The 24,469-nt window shown below is 40.8% G+C and overlaps 1 protein-coding gene and 1 pseudogene across 1 annotated transcript; one reads left to right on the forward strand and one right to left on the reverse strand.

Moving 5' to 3' along the window:
* Positions 1-1,800: 1,800 nt before the first annotated feature.
* Positions 1,801-9,940, reverse strand: TMEM218 (transmembrane protein 218). Its single transcript, XM_036742553.1, has 4 exons — positions 9,835-9,940; positions 6,270-6,380; positions 5,367-5,469; positions 1,801-2,445 (listed from the first exon to the last, which is right to left on the reverse strand). The coding sequence occupies exons 2-4, from the start codon at positions 6,377-6,379 to the stop codon at positions 2,311-2,313; spliced, it is 348 nt and encodes a 115-aa protein (XP_036598448.1). The 5' UTR covers position 6,380; positions 9,835-9,940; the 3' UTR covers positions 1,801-2,310.
* An 11,381-nt stretch (positions 9,941-21,321) lies between these two features.
* The window catches only part of LOC118836838, a 76,764-nt pseudogene continuing 73,616 nt past the window's right edge, over positions 21,322-24,469 (forward strand).

The raw sequence follows: 24,469 nt of genomic DNA on the forward strand, positions 1-24,469 counted from the left end.
GTCTGTGGTACCTATATTAAATAATTACTATACGTATACATAAAACTTACATGTTTCCCACATCATCAATGCATTTTGAAGTCTTAAAAGCCCCAAAATGAGTAGTAACTGACAACATAAACCCGTTTTAAGTTTCTCCTACTACATCTGTGGGAAAAATTTGGATCTGATATCGATGCCAGCCTCTTCTGGGTTCTAGGAGCTTAAGACTGAAAGCTACAGGAAGAGAAGATTCTTTTGACTCCAGCCCTGTAGTTTTGACTTCAAGCCCAGTAAGCGGAAGTTTAGAAGGTATTAAAACTATACTTTTCACAAAGTACAGTTTTGTTTAAGGCCATTCCTGCCACCCACAGGCCTGTAACTACTGTTTTTGAAATAGCTATTTATGACTGGTGGTATTGGGGAGAAATAAAAAGTTCCCAACTTGGTTTGCCTTTGTATTGTATTTTAATAATCATTGACAGCCTCACTGCTGTTAGCATAGTGATCTGATAGCTAAACACCAACTGAGAAAGCGGAAGGGAGATAGATATATGACCAGCCACCTACCCATAGGGGTCTTCTCAGACTTGCTCTTTCAGTAGGGACTCTCGCACGAGAAGGTGACAAGCAAAAGCTTGTGCTTGTTAGGAATCAGTGTTCCGCTTGGGTTGGCCCAGCATCTCCGTGCTGAAGCTCATAGGCACCTGGGGTCCTCAGGAGCAGCAGATGCAACTGCTCTGAACCAGAGTACAGTACCATAATATGAAATCTGTTAGCCTGCTCTTGCCTTCCAATCTGTTTAGCTATCTCCCAGTTACCCCTTTTATTCCCTTACATATGGTCTGTGCCAAAACAGATTCCTCACAAATAGTTCCCTCTGAAGCCTTCTTTATTTTTGTTGTGAAGCTTTAGCCCTAACATCATTCTGTAGGGTCCATCTGAACTGAAGATGATGAGGTAGAACCTGTGACAAATTGGGGGAAATTCAACCTGTCCCCATGCCTGATGATTCCCTAAGCTGTGTCCCTATCAAAATTTAGTTCCTATACCTTCTGAGCCAGAATTATGGTTTCTCTATATTCACAATCAAACTCCACAGCTACAAAGTGACCTTAATCTCAAAGTTTCAAAAACTTCAGCTTCTTTGACTTGTGGCCCACATTTTCAGGTTTCTGATTTTAAGCCAGACGACTAAACCTTAAGTAGTCCTGGAGGGTGTTAGTTCTAATTCTTCTTTACAACATGACTAGTGTGAAAATATGTTTAATATGAATGTATATGTAGAGCCTATATCAGATTGCATGCTGTCTTGGGGAGGGATGAAAGGAGGGAAGGGGAGAAAATTTAGAACTCAAAATTTTACGGAAGTGAATATTGAAAACTAAAAACAAATAAATTTTAAAAAATTACTCCTGGAAGGATATAAGATGTGATTTTAAAAAAGGAGGAAATTAGAGCCCTTGTTCATTTCATGACTACCCTCACTCAGTCTGGGATTCCAAACAGTAAAAGGACATGCCAGACACCAAGGATGTACGGCCATCAATAGCTCTGGTGAGAGGATTATAGTACTAAGAGGATACAACAATGTCTCAGATTGGATTCATATAATAGTAAATGAGGAAGAGAGGAACTAAAGAGCCCAAGAAGGGGGAGAAAATGAGGGCACAGGACACAATGTATATTTAATTTGTTCACTACCAAAGTGAGGACTACTATTCCTTCCTTACCTCTTCTCTGACCTCTAATCAAACTTGGAATACACAAAAGACAGTGTTAACTTTTTATTAGACAGGATATGAGACCCATATCTTTTTTAGAGTTCTCTAGCATAAAATGTTGAATGAATAACCATTATACAAAGTTTTCCAAATATTAAAGTAACACTTTAGATCTAAACATACTTCCTTTACAAATGAACTAGACTTTGAAAGCCATGTAGTTTCATAGATCATCATAAAGTACCTGATTTTTGGCCTCTGCCAGGTATAGGTAAACATTTTTCTTTCTATAAATTGTTTCATTTTATCCTAATTTAAGTCCCACTCCAAAATAGTTATGTACTCTTATTTCTGATTCTAAATAGGTAGAAAACAGGTATAAAAAGGAGAAATGATGTGCATGCAGTCATTCTGGCTGATTGTGAAGTTATCACCATTTCTCTTAAGTCAATGAGAATCCATCCCCACAGGCATAATTCCATAGCTCCTTCGATGAATCCCAATACTCATGGAATTCATGCCAGATCCAAGACATGGAAGCTGCCCATGCAAAACTGAGCAGCAGCTCCGTTCAATGAGAAATTTATGGTATTTCTCTGAATAGTCATTAGTGTGACCGAAGTGGTTTGGCATAGACTGGTTCCAGGATGTGGTGAATTAGAACCAGGAAGAGGCTTCCAAGGAAGAAAATACTGAGGAAAGCCAGTAGAACATAACGGCCAATGAAGAACTTGTCCAGGATCTAGAGAACAGAGAAAAACAATGTCAAAAGTGACAGCTATTCGAATGTTTTTCCCTTTAACAACTTTATCATACTAAGTCTGAGATCTCTGGTTAGCAAAGGTCTCTGATTCCTAGATGTTTATAACTTCCAGACACTACCCTACTCTGGCTTTCCTCTATAAATAGAAAAGGGATTTCCCTTTTAGAGCTGAGGTGAATTAGAGTTTTAATGAACTAAAGGGCTAAGGGTTTAAAAAACATCTAGAAAGGTTCTAGAAGGATCACTAATTCTACATTCCCATTTTCTAATCTAAGACTGCCTGAGATAATGTGAAGCCAGATAAAGTCCCTGATAGAATAAACCTTAGAATAATACTCTGTAGCATTCATCTGAAGGTATCTGGCCACTTTATAAATCCCACCCAACATAACTAGGACAAACGTGACTACAACCAATTGCTTGCAACACCTGCCTAAAATATTTGTTTCAGTAACATCCCCAAGTCATACACTCATCATTGAAAGAAATCAATAACTATCAACAAGTCACACTGGAAGATTCTGGTTTTGGCACTGATTGAAACCTAAAGTTAGTAATGATTTTAGCCTCTTAGTTCCACTACCATGTTAACTGGTCTCAGACCTCTACTCTCCCTAAATTCACATGCTGATAATCTATCACTCTAGCTAGGCAGCAATACAAACAGAGCAAATGGATAATGTCACAGCTCCCAAAGTCTTTGAACACAACACCTGGAAGATAATCCCAAATGCTTGAGTGGAGATCTGGACACAGCACCTGTCAAATCCAAGCACCAGTGTGATTGCTGAGATCCAAAGACCCCAAGAAGAAAAGGGCTGCAACCACCCTGGCTGCTCAAGGGATTGCTCCATGCTCAGCTTACAACAAAGGTCAGTTTGATGAAACAGCTTTAACATAAGTTTGACCTTGGCTCTAGTACAGAACAAGTCTCTTGCGGGCTACATGTTTGCTCGTTCGACACGTTTCACTTTTTAATTAGCCAATTAGCAAGCCTTGGTTGCAGAAGGCCCAGGTCATGTATTATTGATACGGTATTGAGCCAGGCTGCTGCAGGGGCCAGTTCTGGAAATCCTGCAAATGAGTACTCCAATTTTGCTGGCAATGCTGACAAGCAGATTTTGCCCAAACCCTACTTTTCTCTAGAGTCTGAGACCCCTGTGACAGGTGATTGATTTTATAGTATCTTTCCATGGGGCTTTTCCTCTAGAATTCATATCTGCAGTAGCCCAAGAAGGAAGGTAACTAACATTCTCTTCATTTCGGAGATGGGGATATTGAGGCAGAAATTTGCCTCAGTTCACATATAGATAAATAGCACCTATAATGGCAAAGTGATTTTCTGAAACACTAGCAGAGATCCTGACATTTAAAAATATAATTCCTCAAATCTTAATAGAAAATATATTCTCGTAAGTTTTCATAAGTAATGTGTTTATTATTGGAAGTTTTAGGTAGAAGTATGAGTTGTAAAGATCATAGGTTCCATTAAAGCCCATGTATAGTTCTTTATAGGAATCCTGTGGCAACAGTGATAGTACCTGCTATTTCTATTGGGTTGCAGGCAAAGGAGAAAAATCTAAGCTTAGCTTGCCTACTATCTCTTGTCAGATAGGGGCTGGGCTTCAGAATGAAGACTACATTTTCAGACATGTCCAATGAGTGATTTTGCTTTACTGTACTGATTTGCTGGGGTGGCAGTCCAGGTAAGGGAGGTTATTTTATTAGGAGAGGCTAGGAAAGTCAATGAGAAGTGACAATAAAATTTTTAAAAAGCATCAATAAAACATTTAAAAAAAAAGAACGCATAACTTAGAATGTAACTAAGAAGTAAGATCTCTTAGTCCTTAAGGGGAAAGGCCAAAATTTCTTCATCTTGGCCTGGTATGGAATGACGAAAGTAATTGTTACTTTGGGAGGACTAGGTACTAGAGGAGTGCTAGTAAGGAAGTACAGTGTAAAGAACAAATTTTAGGGGCACTTCAGGAAGTTGAACCACACTCTGATAAAGGTAGCAATTTTGCGATGAAATTAAAAGCCTAACAGCTTTGTACAGGTATTTGAGTACCAAGGGAAGGTAGGAGACAGGAAGCCAAACCACATGAACACAGCCTAAGGATCTGAGACTAGATATCATTCTATGGCATAGCTATAATCTTGTACAATAATGAGATGGATCTTGGGGCAGTGACAACAAACTATTGGCAGATAAGCTGGAAATGAAGTAAAAGAGGGATCACAACAAGATTGCATTTATGGAATGCTTTTATAACTTACATTATATTTTACATAGCACTGTAGGTAGAACAGGTATTGCTCCCTTTTTACTGATAGTAAAGTGAGGCTAAGACAGGCTAAGGACTTTGCCCATAGCTAGCTAAGTTCTGGAGCCAGGACTTCTGACTTCAAGTTGTATCCTCTTTTTATTGCACCCTGCTGCCTCTCCACAGAGTTTCTCTATATTTTTGCTTTCAACAGAAAATGTTCCTCTCTGCTGACTACTTTTCTCAGTAAGGAACTCCCCACTTCCCCACTTCACAGACAGAAAAATTTACACTGAGGAGGAAAGGAATGGCATTCAGCAAGCTTGAGTCACTACAAAGTCTTAACTGGCTTTGAAGGCTGTATTGTTTATTTGATGTGATGAGGGTTCGGGAAAATATAACAGGCACATAAATGTCTGAGGGTGTTCCAGTAAAGATTCAGAGCTGGGTTATTTTTCTTAGAGAATGGGCAGAAGGGGAATTAAAAACTCCCTCTGTGCTTTCCTCTTCACTGTTCTGCCACCACAGCTCTTCTAATCCACATAACAAATCAACCCTACATCAGGGAAGGTCCCATTAGATTTGGGAAAGACATAAGAATCACAATTAGATAGGCAAAAAGAAACAGAATTTTACCTTAATTTCTACCTCTGGGGTTGGGACCTCAGTGGCCCGGGGAAAGAACAACAGAACTGATGTGATGATCACAGCAGCAAGGAAAACAAAAATGACAGAGAACCTGCGAGACAAATACACAAGTATTAAAAGCACTGTTCACATTTTCCACCAATGTGTTGGGTTTAGACTGTTCCCAGGAGCCAGTATTCTAGGTTCTAGTCTCACAACAATGCTGAGAGAGCCTGTTGTCCATATAGCTCAGCAAATTTAAGAGATTCTTCTAAAGTCATCTTCTTGGTTCTGTTTTAGATAGGTACTAGCTAGAAGTATTCCTAACAGGATCCAAACTCTGATGTTGCAAGTGTGGGGCCTTTGTTTTTGCCTCTGATCATATATGTACACTGTAATAACCATAACAATTCAAGTCAGAGCACACTTTTTTTTTGCATAAATCTTCAGATACTCCTACAACCCACCTCTTCACTCTGGCAGCAGAGGCAGAACATCCATAGGCTAGCGTATTTTCAGAGGTTATTATGTGGCCGTGGCTTCACAATCATTGCTAGCTTGGGATGTTCATTGCTTCTTCAGTTTCTTTGGGCCCAGACCTGGAGCTTCAGAGAAAAAACTAACCAAATTCTATAAATCTGAACAAATTTTTTTCTTTGTGAAAGGCAGAGAAAGTAGCTTTCCCTATATTTCTGGCATGTTTTTCAACCTCACAGTGAAAACTGAAAAATAAATCTTACCCTTTAGACCATAAATAACATAGTTAGTGTTTATGATAGGCTAAAATGCAACTCATTCAAACTGCCAGTAATTACAAAAATGATCTTCTGAATTCTAAATGTTTAATGAGTGTCAGCAATTTCACCTCTAATTGCTTTTACCTAGGACTCCCAGCTGGAAAGAACATCTTACCTAGCTAGACCGGAGGCTCTGGATAACAGCACACACAGCAGCAATACCAACACCCAGAGCAGCGCTAAGATGAATACTCCTGCACCCACTCCAAGTACAGTGCCAGCCATTCTAGAGAAGAAAGGAAACATCAGCATTGCTGCTTTGGCTCAGCATCACTGCTCTGCCACAAGAACAGGATTAAATGTCCTATGTGTTCCATCTGTCTTCTTCCTTCCTCATATTTCCAGTTTTTATTAAGCCATTCGTGTCCAGAAAGACCAAGCTTGAGCACCAATTGACTGTGGTGTGGGTGGGAGGTGTGGAGAGAGGGGAATTTCTGATTAATATGTTAGGAAAATTAACCAGGGCAGGTTATAAATTTCTAGAAAATGTCTAGCCCTTGGACTAGACATTAGTCCATAATCACTGGGATTTCCAGACATAAAACTTTCTTTGCTCTATGCTTATTGCTTGAAATCTAGCACATGTGTACCATCACTAGTATGTAACAGCTGGACTCTAGTGTGGTGTACTTGGAAACAAGATCTAGCATCAAACTCTGGCTTTGAATGTTACTACCTGTGCGACCATGGGCAAGTCTCTTAACTTGTTCAAGCCTCACCTTATTAATGGGAAAGCATAAAGTAGTTTCTTCATAGCAACACAAAGTGGTGAAAGTATTTTGTGAAGAGATATGAATAAGCTTGTACTGATGCCATGCTACCATCTTACTAGATGAATGAAATTTATGGGGCAAACTACACGTGGACATAAAAAAATTAACTGTTCTGTGGACCTGCTGATCCCACAGTGGGTAATAATATCAGAATACTGGGGGATGGGGAGGCACAATCCAGGAACTTGGGATTTGGAGTCAGGACATGGATTTAATTCCCAGTTCTGAGACCACTTGTGTGACCTTGGGCGAATCACCTTTCTCTGAGCCTCAATTTCCTCATCTGTAAAATGAAGGGCTTGTTTTAGGTGAATGCTGGGGTCCCTTCCAACCTTAAAGCCAAGAACTTAAGCCTATTTTCCTACTATTCTCCAAACTCAACCACATCTCTAGAAGAAGCACTGGTCAGCTGTAGACTATATTACATACAGGCACATGTGCCTCAAGTCTTCCCTCTCTCATCTTCCATATAGTTCCCAATCAGGTCATTCTCCTATTTAAGAAACTTCAGCGGCTCCCCTTTGTCTATATGTATTTAAAGCACTTCAAAATCTTGCTTCAGCTTACCTTTTCAGGCTAATTACACATTATTCGTCTATGGCCATTGTATATACCAGGCAAACAGGCCTATACATAACAGTTCATCTGGTCTTTGCTTTTTCACAGGCTGTCTCATGCTTAGAATGTACTCCCTTAAGTAAATCCAACTGAACAAGCATTTAAGTGCCAGCTAAGTACCAGGCACTGAATATACAAACACAGCACTACAAGTCTGCATCTTCAAGGAGCCAACATCCTATGACAGGGAAAAAACATAACACAGATAAAATCATATCTAAAATAAATATATTAGCAATTAGATATAGAAGAATAGCTGGGGTAATCAGGAAAGGCTCATAGGAGGTGATACTTGTGCTAAGTAATTTAGGTCATCATTTTATACAACAATAAATTACAAATTGATACTCCAGTAGATCTGTGAACCCTACTGATGGGATTCCTTCCAACAATGCAGTTCATAATACATCCAGTCCCATCTATCTTCTGTTGACGTCCTGTAAGTTTGCCACCCAGCATGCTGGAAACCTTCCTCATTTTTCTGTAATATCATGATGGGATACTGGGCACTATCATCAATTATTTCCTCTTGCTCTTGCCACTTGAATAGTCAATCTATTTCTTCATACATTTCTTTGGTGACAACTTGGAATTGAGTCTCTTTTGCAATGTGCTGTCCCCTATTCACATCCACTATGTGCTTCTCTATTTCCTGCTCAATTTCTTCAAGGATCAAGTGTCACCTTTTATAAGAAGCCTATCTCTTCAGTTACTAGTGCCTTTCCCTTCCCTACCTACCCAAAATTGTATTTGTATTTACTTTGTAACTATGTAGAATGGAGCAGGGGTGGGGAACCTGCAGCCTCAAGGCCATATGTAGCCCTTTAGGTTCTCAAGTTCAGCCTTTTGACTGAATCTAAACTTCATGGAACAAACTTTTATTAAGGGGATTTGTTCTGTTAAGTTTGGATACAGTCAAAGGCCCATACTTGAAGACCTAGAGGGCCACATGTGGCCTTGAGCCCACAGGTTTCCCACCCTTGCACTGTAGTGCACAGACAGAAGTCTTTGCAATTAGGAAGCCAAGGGTTCAATTTCACCGCTGACATATACTGACTGTAACCTTGGGCAAGTCATTTAACTTGTAATTTCTCTAGGCAATTTTAAGACTATAAACTACAGAACAGTTGCAAGTTTCCATTGGTAAGGAGAGTTCTCTCACCTGGAACTGTTTTCATTAATGAAATCACAGTTAAAGATAAAAAATACAAATATTTTCCATTTTATTTTCTGTGGAAGTGTTTTTCCCCCAACACAGTGAAGGAGTCTTGAGAGCAGAACTGTTTTGCTTTTGTATTTGTATTCCCAGTACCTGGCATATGGTAGGCACTTAGTAAATGTTTAGTGAAAGGATGAGTAAGTCTCTGAGGAGGAAGATGTACATGCCATTAATGGAGATCACACTTTGGGGGTTACGGTCCCTCCCCAACTTCCTTTCTAGGTATTTCTTTGGAAAATAACTTTGTAAGGTTGCACAAATTCCGCCAATGACAGAATCCTCTCTGAGTACACAGAGGCTGAAGAGGGAGGTCTGGGAGATTGTTTCTGGTCTGTGGATTCAGACCAGTGGTCAAGCATCTTTCATGGCTTTTCCTGGACTAGAGGTTCAAGCCTGATTTGAACCTGCAGCAGGGGCTGTCCCTCTCTACTGCTTACACGCACTAGCTCACCAGGAGCACCGCAGTCAGTGTACTATGCTGAGCTTCTATTTCCAGCTTTGTTGCTAATGTATTGTAGGACCGAAAAACCACTTCCTCATCCCTCCCCGCACACCTGGAGAAGGGACATCACCCTTTTTTTATTAGGTGCTTGAACTTGCAAAGCGGCACAGGACTAGGCTAGAAGATGCCACCTTTCCCAAGTGCGTAATGGACAAAAGTAACGGCCCTTCCCTTGGGATAAAGGGCTGGAGCTGTGATTGAACAGATACAAAGAAACTCCTTCTACCCGGACAAGCCCACACTTTGCAGGGAAGGGTCTAATGAAGTGGCCCCGAGCACCGAGAGGTTCAGAGATTGGCTCAGGGCCATAGCCGGTACGTGTCAAAGACGATACTGGACATCCAGCTTTCGTGCTTCCGAATGCCAGGCCCTTCTCTCGCTCCAGTTAAATGTTACTGTCCCGCGGGCGGCACCGGGGACTGTGAAAAAAAGCCGCTGGATCGGGGCCCCGCTGCCTGCTCCCTTCCCTGTTCCCTCCGCCATCAACCTCTTCCTCCAGACCCGCTCTCCTCCGGTTCGGCGTTCACCCTCACCTCCTTTCCAGTACCCTCCTTCCCCATTCCCTCACCTGGCTAGACCTCTCCCCAAAAGCTGACCCCGAGGCCGCCTCTTTTTCACACAGCTTCCAACTCTGGTCTAGCCCCTTTCCGTTGGGGCCTGGTTCTAGCGACAGCGAATCACAAGTGGGCTTTCAGCCGCAACCTTCCCTACCCACTAATCGGAGGTGGCCGCCCAAAAGCTCCTTCCTCCGTCGTTACATCCTCCAGTGGCAGTGAGAGGTTATTTCATCGTGTCTTACTATTGGTTAATGCTGGAAGGAGTCCCGGGCCCAATCTCAAAATCGATTGGACAGCGGCAGACCCAGGTTTCCTCATCTCAATCAATGACACCTTCTCTTTGGTAGCCTCCTCGCAATCATTGGCTAATTTGTCTTGAGGGCGGGCCCCTGGGCGGAGGAGGGTGATTTGCCCCTCTTCTTCTTTGTTTCCATGGAGACCGCCCCAGCTGCTTCCATTCCTGGGAGGCGGAGGTGTATGTCGCCCCATCTCGGTGTTATGAGTCTGCGCGTCTTCCTGGATTGTACTTCAGACCTACCACCCCATTTATTGATCTTGTGTTCCTTTAGTTCGGGGTGGGGGGGGGGTGGGAATCCTTGAGATCCTCCGAGAGGGCGGCCCATGAACCTCCCCCACAGTCTGACAGAAACACCCCCAGACTGAAGTCCTCTAGGACCCCCCTATTCAGGGGGCCTATCTAGCGGCCTCTGGTAAATGTCAGGGGAGGATATCATCTTCCTCCCCTTTTACCCACGAACCATTCCGGTGGAGGCAGGAGAAGGGATTGTTCTTCCATTGTTAGAGGTGGAGGTAACTCTGGCCTAGAGAAGGCAAAAGAGTGAGTGCCCAGGAGTCGCCTCCGTCAGGTCCACCCGGACCTGAGCCCTGGACTCTTTCTGCTGGGACCGCGCCGCCGTCTCAGAGCCAGAAGGCAGAACTGAGCGCGGCCTCGAGCTCGGCTGCGGCCTTGCAGAGGATGGGGGACAGAAAGCGGCCGTTCAGGGAAAGTCAACGTCGGGCCGTGCAAAGAGCACCCGGTTAAGAGCTAGGACGTTCCTCGTCAACCTTCTCCGTGATCCTTCTCAAGTCACTGTCCGTTTCCTCCTCTGTGAAATAAGGGGAATAGGATGAGGGGAGGGAAAAGGGAGCAATATTATGTTAAGTTCCTGGCTGAGGGGAAAGAAAGGAAACCCTAAGTGCGAGGCCTGGAGCTTGCCGGGCCTCAGTCCCTGTCTGTTCTTCGGTTGGATTTGTTATTAAGACCACAAAGTAAGGTATTGTCTTGGGAAATGGAAAGGCATCATTTGTAGAGGCAGTTTGGCAGAGTGGCTGGGCAAGTCAGTTAACCTCTGCCTCAGTTTCCTCATCTGTAAAATGGGGATAATAATAACACCTACCTTCCATTTCCAGGGTTCCTGTGAAGATAAAATGTGACAACGTGTGTAAAGCACTTTGCATACCTTAAAGTGGTTTATAAGTGGTGGTAGTAGCAGTAGCAGTAGCAGCAGCATTACTAATAGTAGTAGTAGTAGTAATCCCAGTCCTAATGCCCATTGCTATGGGACTCTCTCATTAATGGTGGAAATCATACTCTGAGCTTGCATCACAGGTGGAACACAGTTGGTATGAGTATGAGAAAGCAAAGCGCTTTCGTTTCTCTTCAAGCTTCAGGTTGCTTTGCACTCTGCAATTGCTTCAGGTGTTTCTGGCTTCCAGTTTCCATATGGAACATGAAAAGGCCAACCACACTTCAGGTTGCGGAAGGCAAAGATTGAGAAGACATGAGAAAAGCTGGCAATCTTCATGACGTCCCTATAGTGCTTGGGGGCTGCCCTCCAATAATGAACAGTGATCAGAATAGATTGAACCTGAAACTCACAACCTCCAGGCAAACAACATTTAAGGGAGCAAACAGATATAATTCTACCCTGATACCCTTTCTCTCTGAGGAGAACACTAGTGGTCCATGGCTTCCACCTCCTGGTGCCACTCTTAGTAGGAATTAAAGTCTCCCTTGGAGAAAGAGTAGGGGGACAAGAGACCAGAGATATCTATTTTGCCTCCCTTTCAGCCACACAACAATTTCCCTCTACATGTGGGCCTGGAAACATATTATTATTAGCTCCAGGGTAATCTGCATGACTCTAATGCTAGCTGCTAGTGGTATGATGAAAGTTGAAAGGAATTTACTCACTCCAGCCCAAAAGAATTGTTCCTGAAAGAGCAGCAAAGGAGTTCAAACATTGAAGAAAATGTTGAATTGGCCTGAGCAGCTATGCTGTGGGTACGACCGGGGATATGACTCACAAAATGGCTGAAATAACACTGAGGTTTTGGGTTGTCTCAAAAAAGGCTTCATATCAGCTACATAGTCTAGCAGATAACCTATAGATTGCATAGATGCTTAGCAGAGAACCAGCAAATGGAAGCACAGTAGAGGAAGCAATATAGAAAATTATATCAGCAGTGCTATACGGAAGTAGCAAGTGGCAGCTTTGAAGATACAAAGTTTTCTAGGTGGCATGCAACTGTAGGAGGATTAGTTGTCTGGACTACATGTATTTCCTTTCCTACCAGACATGTGGGAATCTGTGGGAGAGTGTGCCCTTGCATGTATACGGAGGATTATTTTCCTTGGTATTTACCTTGCTTTTTTGTTAAATGAAATGGCTTTTTTTTTCAGCACATGTACCCTTTGATTTGTTCTGATAGAAAAAAAAAAGGGGTTCATGAGTTGTGGTTGTGAATTACTCTTATCCTACAGTGGGTCTTGAACCCGAGTGTAGCTTTTAGAGTTCTATGTTTAAGGGGAGCCCAAGCTACATTCATTTCATTCGTGGGGAAATCAGTGTTAGCTAACATTAGAGAGGAAAGCTTGATGATGAGGTAGATGAGGTAGAGCTTAAACCAGGCCTCGATATAGGGATTATGATTTGGAAAGATGTGGGGAGGGCATTCAGGAGAGAATGGTCCCAGCAAAGGTGCAACAACATCAGTCAGTATGGTTTGGGGAGGATCAGTGAGGTGATTGGAGGAATATGGACTGGATATACAGGGGTGGAGTGAATTTAGAGCCCCAAACTCAGTTTAGTATTAGGAGTGAGGTATCTAAAAGTTCTGGGTTAAAATAATCACCTTATATCCTATTCTAAACAGTAATCAAAGTAACTTTAAATTTAGGACAGAATAGTTAGGCTCATTTCATTTTCTTTGTCTTCCTGAATGAATGTGTTTTTTAGAATTTCTCTCCTAAGAGGTTGCTCCATTAACTTTTGCTAAGAGGGGCTGGCAGTTTCCTAATTCTATTGGGTTGTGCTTGGGGAGACTTCAAAGGTATAGTGGTAACCATTTATGGACAACTCTAGATTTAGGTTTCAGTAAAGTGGAACCTCTAGCGTAGCTTCTACTCTGCAAAGGGCTAAATCCCTACCCATCCATCGTGTGTTTTGTAATGCCCTCATTCTGCTAGGTTCTGTATACAGTGTCTTTGTTCTCTAAGGCAGCATGTCAAATGTCTTTCACACATGCATATGGCATGTATACAACACTATACTCATATATTCCATTCTCTTATACTTGGTTATGTTTTGCCTTGAATTAAAAAAACCCCAACTTTTCTCCTTAAAAAATATCCCCAAACAATCTCTTCCTTTGCAAATGGGTAAAATAATTTGTTGTGCTTGTTGAGGATGGTAAAACAAAACTGCACTGGATGGTGGAGGGAACAAGAACATGGAATGATTTCAAGAATAGTCTCAAATATTTATGTGTATATAAATAATTATAGTACTTAGTATTTGTCAAAAAAAATTCTGCCAGAGAACCTGAGCATTTTGTAGACATTTTCTGATGAATGACTATTTAACATTTCCATGGCATTGAAAGGTATCAAGTACTTTGATAAACATTAATTATTAGTTAAACCATGGCATTCTGGAGCATTAGGCAAATAATAACTTGTGCTGTTCCTTTCTTACGATGGGGAAACTAAGACAAAGCAGACTTTTATCATATCCCAGTGTCCTGAAAATCAAGGATACTAGGTTCTTGTTTCAACAATCCGGCTAGCAGTTTCTGTGGGGGTGTAAGATCCACCCACAGCCAGCACCCAGAAAGCTGCCAACAGCACAGGTTCTTTTGATCTGCTTAACTAAGGAAAGCAAGGTGAAGGGGTTGACAAGCTGTGTTGGCAAGCAAAATGGCCTTTGTTTTCTTTGAGTGACTCGGTGTATTTCATTGAACCTTGCTGGGTGCTGGGCCCCAGGCCCAGAGCCCTGTTAGGTGTGGAACCTATGTGGGTGCGGATTGGTGACTGGGGTGGGCCCAGGATGGGGCTGGCTAGCGGGAGGTGTTGACTCCAGAGCCATGCCCTATTGGGTGTTGACCTAATCTATGTGGATGTGAGCCTCCCAGGGTCCTGGGGGGAGGGGCCAACTCAAGAACCAAGGTCATTCAGACGATGCTTGATGATGTCAAAAGCTCTATAAGAGGAGATAAGACAGCTTGAAGATCCCTTTTCTGTTGGAGCAGCAGTGGTGGCGAGTGTGACTCTGGGCCAGCCCTTGTTCCAAGCTCCTGGGCTGAACCTAGATGTTGGTAACTATGAATTGTATTGGGTCTGTCTGTTGATGTTTGTAATTTGTTTGTATTTGTTCTGAAGTTCAGGTTGCTGGCTTTTTAATCAAAGGAAACAAAGGCCAAAATCTTCAAGGGCACTTGTTGAACTAAGTGCTAAGGAGCCCATTTTGATTACCAACACAGTTCTCAAGTGGTCAGTCCCAATAGTTACCTTGATTGAGTTTACCAGACCACATTTAGTCAACGTTTAGTACTCGTACAATGTATAATGTATGGGTTTTGTTTCTTTTGGTTCTAAGACTTCGAAGTTACATGTGAGTTGTTCTTTACCTTTAGAATTGTTAAACACTGGAACACATGGCTAAGGGAGATTATGATACTGGAAAGGGTTTTTTTGTTGTTGTTGCTGAGTTGTTTCAATCATGTCCAGCTCTTTGTGACCCCATTTAGGGTTTTCTTGGCAGAGATACTGGAATGTTTTGCCAATTCCTTCTCCAGCTCATTTTACACATGAGAAGCTGAAGAAAACAGGGTTAAGTGACTTGCCCAGGGTCACAGAGTTAGTTAAGTGTCTGAGGCCAAATTTGGACTCAGGAAGATGAGTCTTCCTGACTCCAGGCCCAGCACTTTATCCGCTGAATCACCTAGCTCCCTGGGAAAGGGTTATACATAGTCTTTAAAATTATTTAAAAAATTTTCAAACTTACCAGCATTTATGTATACATAGTTTTTGAGAAAAAGAGGAAAAAGAGAAAAGCAGTAAATAAAGCTGACCAAATACATCCAGAAAATCTGGAAAGATATGCAATATACCACCCTTGAGGACACATGTCTGCGGAATAGTAATAGGAGTTCCGTGCTTAAATTTGTCAGGGTTTCCATAAATCAAGCTGGCCTCTGCCCCAGTGTCTATCAATGACCTAGTTACAGTATTTGATCCATTCTTCCAATATCTAATCAGATTAATATGAGGTCTGTAATCCCATCTGTGTGTTTCTTTAATCTGAGCTTGGGCTTGGCCTATTCCCTAGTGTCCTTGAAGGTGTGACTCACTTGGATACAAGGGTTCAAGATCTGTAGGATTTGTAGGGGCAGTGCTTAGTTCTCTATTCCATTTGCTCTTAAGCCCCATATCTTGGTACATTTTGTATAGCTCATCAGTTGGAATACCACCTATTCTTCTAAAATCTACCCCTGCTTTCAATAGAGCAGTAAACATCACTTTCCTTATCACTCTATTTATTGGACGTTGATTCCCTTGGCTATGTATCCTTCTCTCCCGAGGAAAGTTGTTAATTCCCCAGTCTCCTAAGTCACTTAACTGTGAAATCTTATCTAGCACCTCTGAAATAGGTTCCTTACTTCTGCAATCAGCAAAGTCAGAATCACATGTATATAAGTGGGGGCTGCTGTCTTAATTATCAAATTCTTATGAGAGACTCCCAAGGGAGTTTCATAATAAACTTTGGCATTCCCTAACATAATAGCAGTCTTCATTACCTCCTCCTTGAACTTTCTCGTATAGTCCTTAATTGAATACCAGGGTCTATCTGCAATAGGCTGCATAGTATCAGCAGGATATTCCTCTTTACATCCTGCCACAGCCAAAGGCAACAAATTGGTTGTTTGGTTAGTTCTTTGCAAATGATAATCCCTAAAAGCTTGCTGTACAAAAGAATTCTGACTAATACTTATGAATCTCATACAATCCACGGAATCTACAGACACTCCTGTAGCCCCTAATCACTGATTCTCACCATCTAAGATATTAACTATTCTCCCATTCTCTGGGTGAACCTACTAAAGATATCTGTGATTTCCTACTGTGTAAAATCCTCCAAAACCAGCCTATACTGAGTAGTATGGTCTTGTGTTTCCTGCCTCCTCCACTCTGTGGGGCACACTTCTCTTTGAGAAGTCTGGTGTGATACTGTCTCACTCTCTCTGTGAGAAGTACCATGTTACAAAGTATTGCCTCATGCCTGTGATTTTGACATTGTATCCTCCTGTCTAGATTCTCTGCCCCTGTTACCTTGGTAACCAGAATGACTCTTAGGCTCAACCTTGGCTGAACTGAGGCGCACTCTTGACCTCCTTGGCTCCCTCTGCCTTCTAGCTGAATTTACAACAAGGCTGTTAGCTTCCTGCTGTTCTGCCACCTAAGTTTCTCCATCTTGCTATGGTATAGGCTGAGTATTCTCAGACATTCAGACATTTCAACAACTGTCTGAGCCTGAGCTCTCTCTCCTAATAGTCTGTCTCTGTGTTCACATAAAATACAGTAGGCTGTGAGTAAAATCCAACCTCATCTAGAGATCATTCTTGGGATCCGCATTCCTGGCTCAACAGTAACTTCTCTGAGGCATCACTCCAAATCTTTAGGTCCTCCACTCTGTAGCATCTGCTTCCAGTCCTCACAGAGACCAGTGCCCTTAGACCATTCCCTTGCAAGGGAGCAATAAGTTACATCCTCCCATCCTGGGACAACCATTTCTTCCTCTAAAGCCCTTCTACCTCTAAATAGAGATCTTATACTTTGCGATCCTGTCCTTGCCTCCAAACGAAACAGCAAGGCAATAAACAACATCAATGATAATTGTGAATATGCCTATGTAGTTCTGTATCACAAAGTATGAGAGACTCTCCATAAAGAAGGACACAAGAAAACCATATCCCATAACCAAATGTTCAGCTCCCACAGCCAGTCAACCCACTTTATCATAACAGCAAGGAACTTAAAACACTATAGCACAGCCTGTAACCTCGCCATCCCAAAACTTCTCTGACCCCCTGCTAGGGTCTTTCCCAAAACAAACTCACAGTACAGCTAAGTCATCCTGTTCAGTTCTAACAATCATGAGGGTGGCCGTTAACAGCCATAACATCTCTCTTTCTCTCCTCTCTCTGCATTTCCTGTGACATAACTTCCTTTTTCTGTCAGGAAGCTCCCTCTACCACATATGTCTTAGGCTTCCTGTGATGTAAGCAGGTCACATGGCTTATTAATGGGTGGGAAAGATCTTCAAATCTAATTGCTACTACAGTGGCCTTTAGATTCAAGTCCCCCAACTTCCTCCAAATAGAAGTCTGTTTCAGATCTAGGTAGACTTAGCATTCATTTCCAGTGATCACCAAACTTTCGCTTCCTCATCCACATCTTCTTTATATTACCGGCTATCAACTGTCCATCTATAACTGGCAGATAGGTTGTTGTAAGAACCAAAGTCCTTGACCCTCCTTTCCCTCTGTCTTAACTTCTTGATGACTCTGCATAACTCTGCCTCACTTAAATCCAGTTCACTTGCAAGTCAAGACATCACCTTCCTGATGTCATTGGTCTTCTTTGAGAATGAAGGATGAACAACAATCTGTGAGTAGTAGTAGCTATCCCACTGGGGACCCAACTGGCCAGTTCCAGTTGGCAATACTGCAATTTCTTTCCTTTTTTTATCTCTTCCTCCTTTACCTTTGTCCACACAGGGGGCTCATACCATTACGTGTGGGTGCTCTGTCCAAAGGAATACAATTTTGATCACATACTTTGCAAGCTATCTTGGGGTCTGGGGGCTAGATTTTTTTTCCTCCCTACTTATTTATTCTTGTTTTTTTTAAACTGGGACAGTTAACTCTTTTGTCTCACATAGTTTTAATTTATGATTTCTTGAAATGTAGCTCTGAAAAACTGGACTTTGGTAAAGCCTACTGGGATTCAAATGGAGCTACTTGATTGCACCTTTAAACCCAAATAACTTTGGCTGTCACTGATTGGCCAATAATAGGCCCCTCAAGCCTCACTTGCTCATCGTTTGGGTTTTAATGGCTCTGAGTGAGTGTAAATAGCAATTTTTGTTCTGGCCAGAAACCCTGAAGGTCTTCCCCTCCCAGAATGATTCTTTTGAGAAGGCAAATTAGGCTATCTTTTGCTTCAATTCTTAACTATCCTCTAATTGCCAAATTGGTATAGCCTCAGACAACTGAGACCTGGAAAAGACCTGAACTTCAAAAGGCCGAGTTCTCCCACTGTATCTGGGGTATTGGCATTGCCAGTCATCCTGACCTATGTCTTGCTACTGGACCCTGAATGACGGATGACTTTGCATAGCCCTGCCTCACTTAACTCCAGTTCACTTGCAAGTCAAGACATCATTGGTCCTCTTCCAAAAGGAAGGATGAACAACTGCTTTATAGGGAATAGATAGTTGTAATGCATAGTCTTTGCAATGTTTTTTGATCTTTCTTTAGGCCTTTTTTGTAGACTAGCAGACTACCTATTCTATCTACTTCTTTGCATATGGTAGATTTATACTGCTATACTATCTTGTGTTTCCCCAGAAACTAAGATTTTGTAGTTGGATTTTATCCTTTAGATAAAGTTTTTGACAGAAAACTTGAAAATTATATCATTATTTGTTTTACTCTATAGTTAGTCAATAACCATAAATTAGATGCTTACTGTGTGCCAAGGACTATACTAAGAAATGCAAAAAGAACTCTTGCCCTCAAAGAGATCACATTCTACTGTAAGAGATGACATATAAATAACTAGGGACATATATACTATATGCAGAACAGATGGAAAGTAACCTCAGAGGGAAAAGGCCCTAACTGCTGAAAGGACTAAGAAGAGCCTCTTCTGGAGGGTGGGATTTGAGCTGAAACCTATGGACATCTTCTCAGAATGATGCTTTTAAATGCATGAAATAAAATGCATAAGATTACAAAGGATTATATTGAAATAGTTATCAAAATAGGTATTTTTTAAAAACCAAGCTTATGGACTCTAGGTTAAGAACCACCTGGTTTAAAGGCTTTTCACTGATCTCTAATCATATCCAACAAACCCCAGAAATGTCTTAAAACCTTGCTAATTCTTTGGGAAAAGCCAGGCAATAGGTATTCATATATTTAATGTCAATCATTTCCTGCTGAGGTATTGCATGACTTAGCTAATTGACAGACTCAGCCAAACTTGGCTATTGACAGCTTTTGACCAGCAGCTTCTACCTAAAACCTTCAATAGTCTTTCCTTATGCCTTCCAAGGTCATCTCAAATCTAATAAGATCTTCTGTATAAACCAATATCTGATGAACAGTGATAGGGGTCCCAGAATTCCCTTGGGACTAGTGTTAAAATTGGCAGAACTCTGTCAGATGCATAAAGGCCATCTTTTCTTTATTTTCTTCTGTTATGAGGATCTGAATGTAGCCACTCTGCAAGTTTAATACAGAGGGAACTACTAATTACCTAACAGGTAATTCAGTGTGTCCTGAACTCATGGTCTAGTATACTGGTTCATTTCAGTTCTCTTATTCAAGGTATGATAATTCATGCACATCTTAATCTTCCTATCACATAACTTAATCTTTTCCTCCTACTATCAGCAGACAGATGAGCTACAGGATGATACCTATGAATACTACTACAGGTGGTTCTTGAGGACCTCCATCTTAGAGACAATAATTTTCTAGTACTGCTTTTGTAAAGGTCATGAGATATACTGTTCCTTGGACACATCCTACATCAAGTCAAATCAATGAGGCATAAATAAATGCCTCCTATGTACTATGTACTGTGCACACTATGCTAGATGCTGGGGCTATAAAGACAAAGTAAAAAATAATCCCTGCCCTCAATAGTTTACATTATTCTGAAGAAATGCAACATTAACCAAGTAAGCATTTATACATGATAATTTGAGAAGGAAAGAGTGAGTACTAACAACTATGAGGATCAGGAAAAGTTTCCCTTAGGACTTGGTACATGGGCTGAGATGCAGAGATAAGGAGGGAGCATATTCCAAGCATGAGCGACAGATTTCAAGGTTAGTGGGGGGGGGGAATGGAATGCTGAATTTGGGAAGCAGAAAGTATGCCAGTTTGACCAAACACAGAATTTGTGAAGGAGAATAATGTATAATAAACCTAGAAAGGCAGGCCAGAGCCAGATTGTGAAGGGTTTAAATATTAATTTGAGAGGTTTGTATTTTATTCTAGAGACAATAAGAGCCAATGAAGTTTCTTGAGAATGGGACTAACATGGTCAAATTTGTTTTATATTACAGTCATTTCCACATATATCACTCCCTGCCTGTCTCACCCCACTGAGCCTTCACTTATAACAAAGAAAAAAAGTTAAGCAAAACTCACACATTGATGAAGTCTGAGACAGTATTTGATATTCTACATTCAAAGCTATAATATCATTTCTGTAGTGAAAGGAGAGAGGCGCATTTTCTGTAAACCCTTCTCAGGGGTCGGGATTGATCAATATACATACTTGGCATTCAGTTTTGTTTTTATTCTAGTCATTGTTTTTTTCTGGTCAGCTTACTTCATTGGCAGCTGTTGGAGGATAAATTGCAAAGGGAAGAGATTTGAACCTGGGAACCTAATTAGGGCTTTCCATAGTCCAGACTGAGAGTTGGAACTTGTAGTGGTGAGGGTCTAAACTTGTGTTATGGTCATGTGTGTAGAGATAAAAAGACAAATGTAAGAAACTTGGAGGTAGAATTGACAAGAGTTGACAACCAACTGTATATGGAAGGTAAGGGGGTTAGCAAGTGACTAGATGTCAGGGGTGAGAGAAAAAGAGACACTGAGGATAATTCCAAGGTTTCAGATCTGAGCGATTAGAAGAATAACAGAGCCCTCAACAGAAATACAGAAGTTTGAAGGAGGGGAATGGTGGGTTTAGGAGGGAAGATGATGAATAATTTTGGACATACTGAGTTTCAGACACCATCAGAACATCCAAATATAGGTATAGGAGATGATGAAGGCCTAGGGCTCAGAAGAGAAACCAGGTCTGGGCATATGAATCTGGAAGTTACCTACATAGAGATGATAATTGAGCCCATGGGAGCTGATGAGTTCAACAAGAAAGAAGATATAGAGAAGGAAGGGGGCCCAAGACAGAACCCATGATTAAAGGGCAGGATATAGATGATGAACCAGAAAAGAAGATTGAGAAAAGTCAGAAAGGTAGGTGAAGAAGAATGAGAGAATGTTGTCACAAAATCCAAGGAGGAGAAAGTATTCAATGAGAGCAACTGTCAGCTGTTTTATGCTGCAGATAGGTCAAGGAGGATAAAGACTGAGAATAGGCCATTGGATTGAACAATTAAGAGAACACTGGCAATCATGGAAAGAGTAGTTTCAGTTGGTAAGGTCGAAGACCAGATTTATGGAGTGTGAGGGGAGAGAAAGTGGAGGAAAAAGTGCATAGATGACATTTCCTAGGAGTTTGGTTTTAAAAGATAGGAGAGACATAGGAGCAATGGAATGACAGATGTCAAATGAAGTTTCTTTAACACTAGAAGGACCAGTATTTAAGAATACCTCAAAGGACCAAGTTTGGTCAACTGATGAAGTACAACGTTTTTTGTTTTGTCTTTTAATTCTATAAAGAATTAAAAATTAAGATAGTATGAAAATTTTTATTTTAAAGTAAAATGTTAATAAAATATTTGTGATATTTGATGTGTCTGGTCCTTCTATGATTAAGGATATGGGAGACTTAGGTATGTTTTGGGGCAACATAGAGTCAATAAATAGATAGAGACTGAAGATTAGAAGAGGGGCAATGACTGAGGAGACAAGCTGACAGAAGGCTTGGCAAGTAATGTGAACAAGGGTTCAAGCAAAGAGGTTGACTTTAATGAGAAAGGCCACATCTTTGTCAGAGTCTGGAGAAAAAGAAAAGAAAATAGGGACTTATTTCAAGAAGTTTTGACATGTAGAATAGTGGAGAAGAAAAATTTTATGATGACGGCTTCTATTTTCTCAGTAAAACATGAGGCAGTATTCTGGGTCAATCTAATTCAGGCCAGTGTAGTGATTCAAGCTTGGGATTAAAATGCAGAGGCACTCTTGAACTGACTATAAAATGAAATAAAAATGAATTTACTAAAAATAGTGGATTTAAAAAAATACAGTTCCTAAAATATAGTAATTCAGAGAAGACAATTGTTCCCCTCTTTTTCCACATTCACTACAGCAATTGGTCATGCCACCTTGGAAAGGTATTTTCCAGAGGGCTGTGGGAATTCTTTTAAAACCTCTGATACCAACCCCACATAAGCTAGGCCTTACATGCTTCAAGTAGCAAGGAAACCAAACCAGAGTTGATCGTGAGAACAACCTCTCTGCCCTCTTAAAGGGAAACCAATCCTAGCCTACTTAAAAACAAGTATCACCGCATATCCTGTTCCTTAGTGGTAAGTTCTCCCAAAGTGTTTAGGGTTCTTTCTACCATGAAAATAATATTAAAAGAATCCTAGCATAAACAACTTAATACAAATAATAAAAACATAAAACAACATAAACAATCTTCCTATAGGTATAATTCATGCAGTGGAGGTAATGTTAGCAGAAATTCAGAGTGGGTCTCCTGATGTAAAAAACAATGATGATGATGAGTAGCACCAAAAACATTAGGTCCACAGAAGAGATGATAGTACCTCCAGTGCTATCACAACTTATCACAGGTCCAAGTCATCTTTTTCAAAGTAGCTAAGAGATTATAAGCTTGCTTCTTGTATGCAGCCTATTCAGGACCCACGTTGATACTAGGACTTACCCCATACTACCATTTACTCACTGTTCCTTGGTCAAAAATTCCTCTTCCCTGGGATCTCTAGCAGGAGAATGGTAACAAGTTTTGGTCTTTTTAGAGATCTCTACCGAGGGGCTACTTATTTTTTTCTGTGGGGGATTGCATAAAGACTCCACTTTCATCCAAGGGTTCAAGATGACTACTATCAGCTGAAGAATACTGTTTATTTCAGATGAATTCCCATTCAGACTATTCAGCCAGACCCATGACCTATACCCAAATTGTGATTAGAAAAAATTTTTTGCACTTCTTCTATATCATCAAAAATACACCCCCTACTCAACAGTTCCACATCTTAGTCCCCCAGATACTTTCTAAGAAGGAGTTCCAACAATACCAGGGAAAAGGAAATCTGTCAATTAAGGGATCACTGAACTGCCTCTCCAGGTCATATAGAACTATTTGAGGGAGCAGAAGTCCCAAGCATGGGTAACTCTACATAAAGGAAGGAATAAATAAGGGCTAAAGAGGATTAAATGTGTTTATGTCTAAAAGTAATACATCCTTATTATGTAAGTTTTCCTGAAGGCTGGATCCAAGAGACTTCTGGAGTAGGAAGTGCCCCCTTTTCTTTGGGGCAGTATTAGTTTATCAAAGACACAGATTCTGATAATTAAGGGTATGGTAAAGAAACTGTTGTTTAAAAGTCCATTCCTAACTAGAAAACATTCTTTCAGAAATTAGGTAAAGGCCAAAGATAGGCTCAAAATGATTTAGATACAAAAAAATAAGCATGATTTAGATATAAAAAAATCAAATCATGAATTAGAGGAACAAGAAAGAAAATGTCTTTTTATGACTATGGATAGAGGAAGAGTTCATGACCAAACAAAGAGTACAGGAGATGACAGAAGAAAATATGGATAGTTTTGATTACATAATTTTAAAAAATGCATGAACAAAACCAATGAGTTAAAATTAGAAGGAAGTTAATTGGGGAAAAATATTATGGTATATTTTTCTGAAAAAGTTCTTGTATATAAGATATATAGTAAATTGGTTAAAATTTGTTAGAATAAATAGTCCAAAGAGATCAAAGAAGAAAAGGACCGACACGTGAAAAAAACCCAGCTTTTTGTGGTGACAAAGATTTGGAAATTGAAAGAGTGCCTCGGGGAATAGGTAAACAGATGATATAATATGAATGTAAATGTGAATGAATTATATATAAATGAATGTAATGGAATACTATTGAACTACAAGAAATGTGAAGGGGATGGTTTCAGAGAAACCTAGGAAGATTTGTATGAACTGAGTCAAAGTGAACTGAACAGAACCAGAACAATTCATTAAAATAACAAGATTGTAAAAACAAGCACATTTGAAAGATTTGGGAACTCTAACCAGTCAACCACAATATCAGAGGACTTAGGAAGAAACATGCCCATCCAATGAGCAAAAGCTGCATTGTCCTTAGTTATGTGGAATGTGGTCCTTTGCCCACAACATAGCAT

The sequence above is a fragment of the Trichosurus vulpecula genome, chromosome 2, assembly GCF_011100635.1.
Source record: "Trichosurus vulpecula isolate mTriVul1 chromosome 2, mTriVul1.pri, whole genome shotgun sequence".
NCBI classification, from domain to species: domain Eukaryota; kingdom Metazoa; phylum Chordata; class Mammalia; order Diprotodontia; family Phalangeridae; genus Trichosurus; species Trichosurus vulpecula.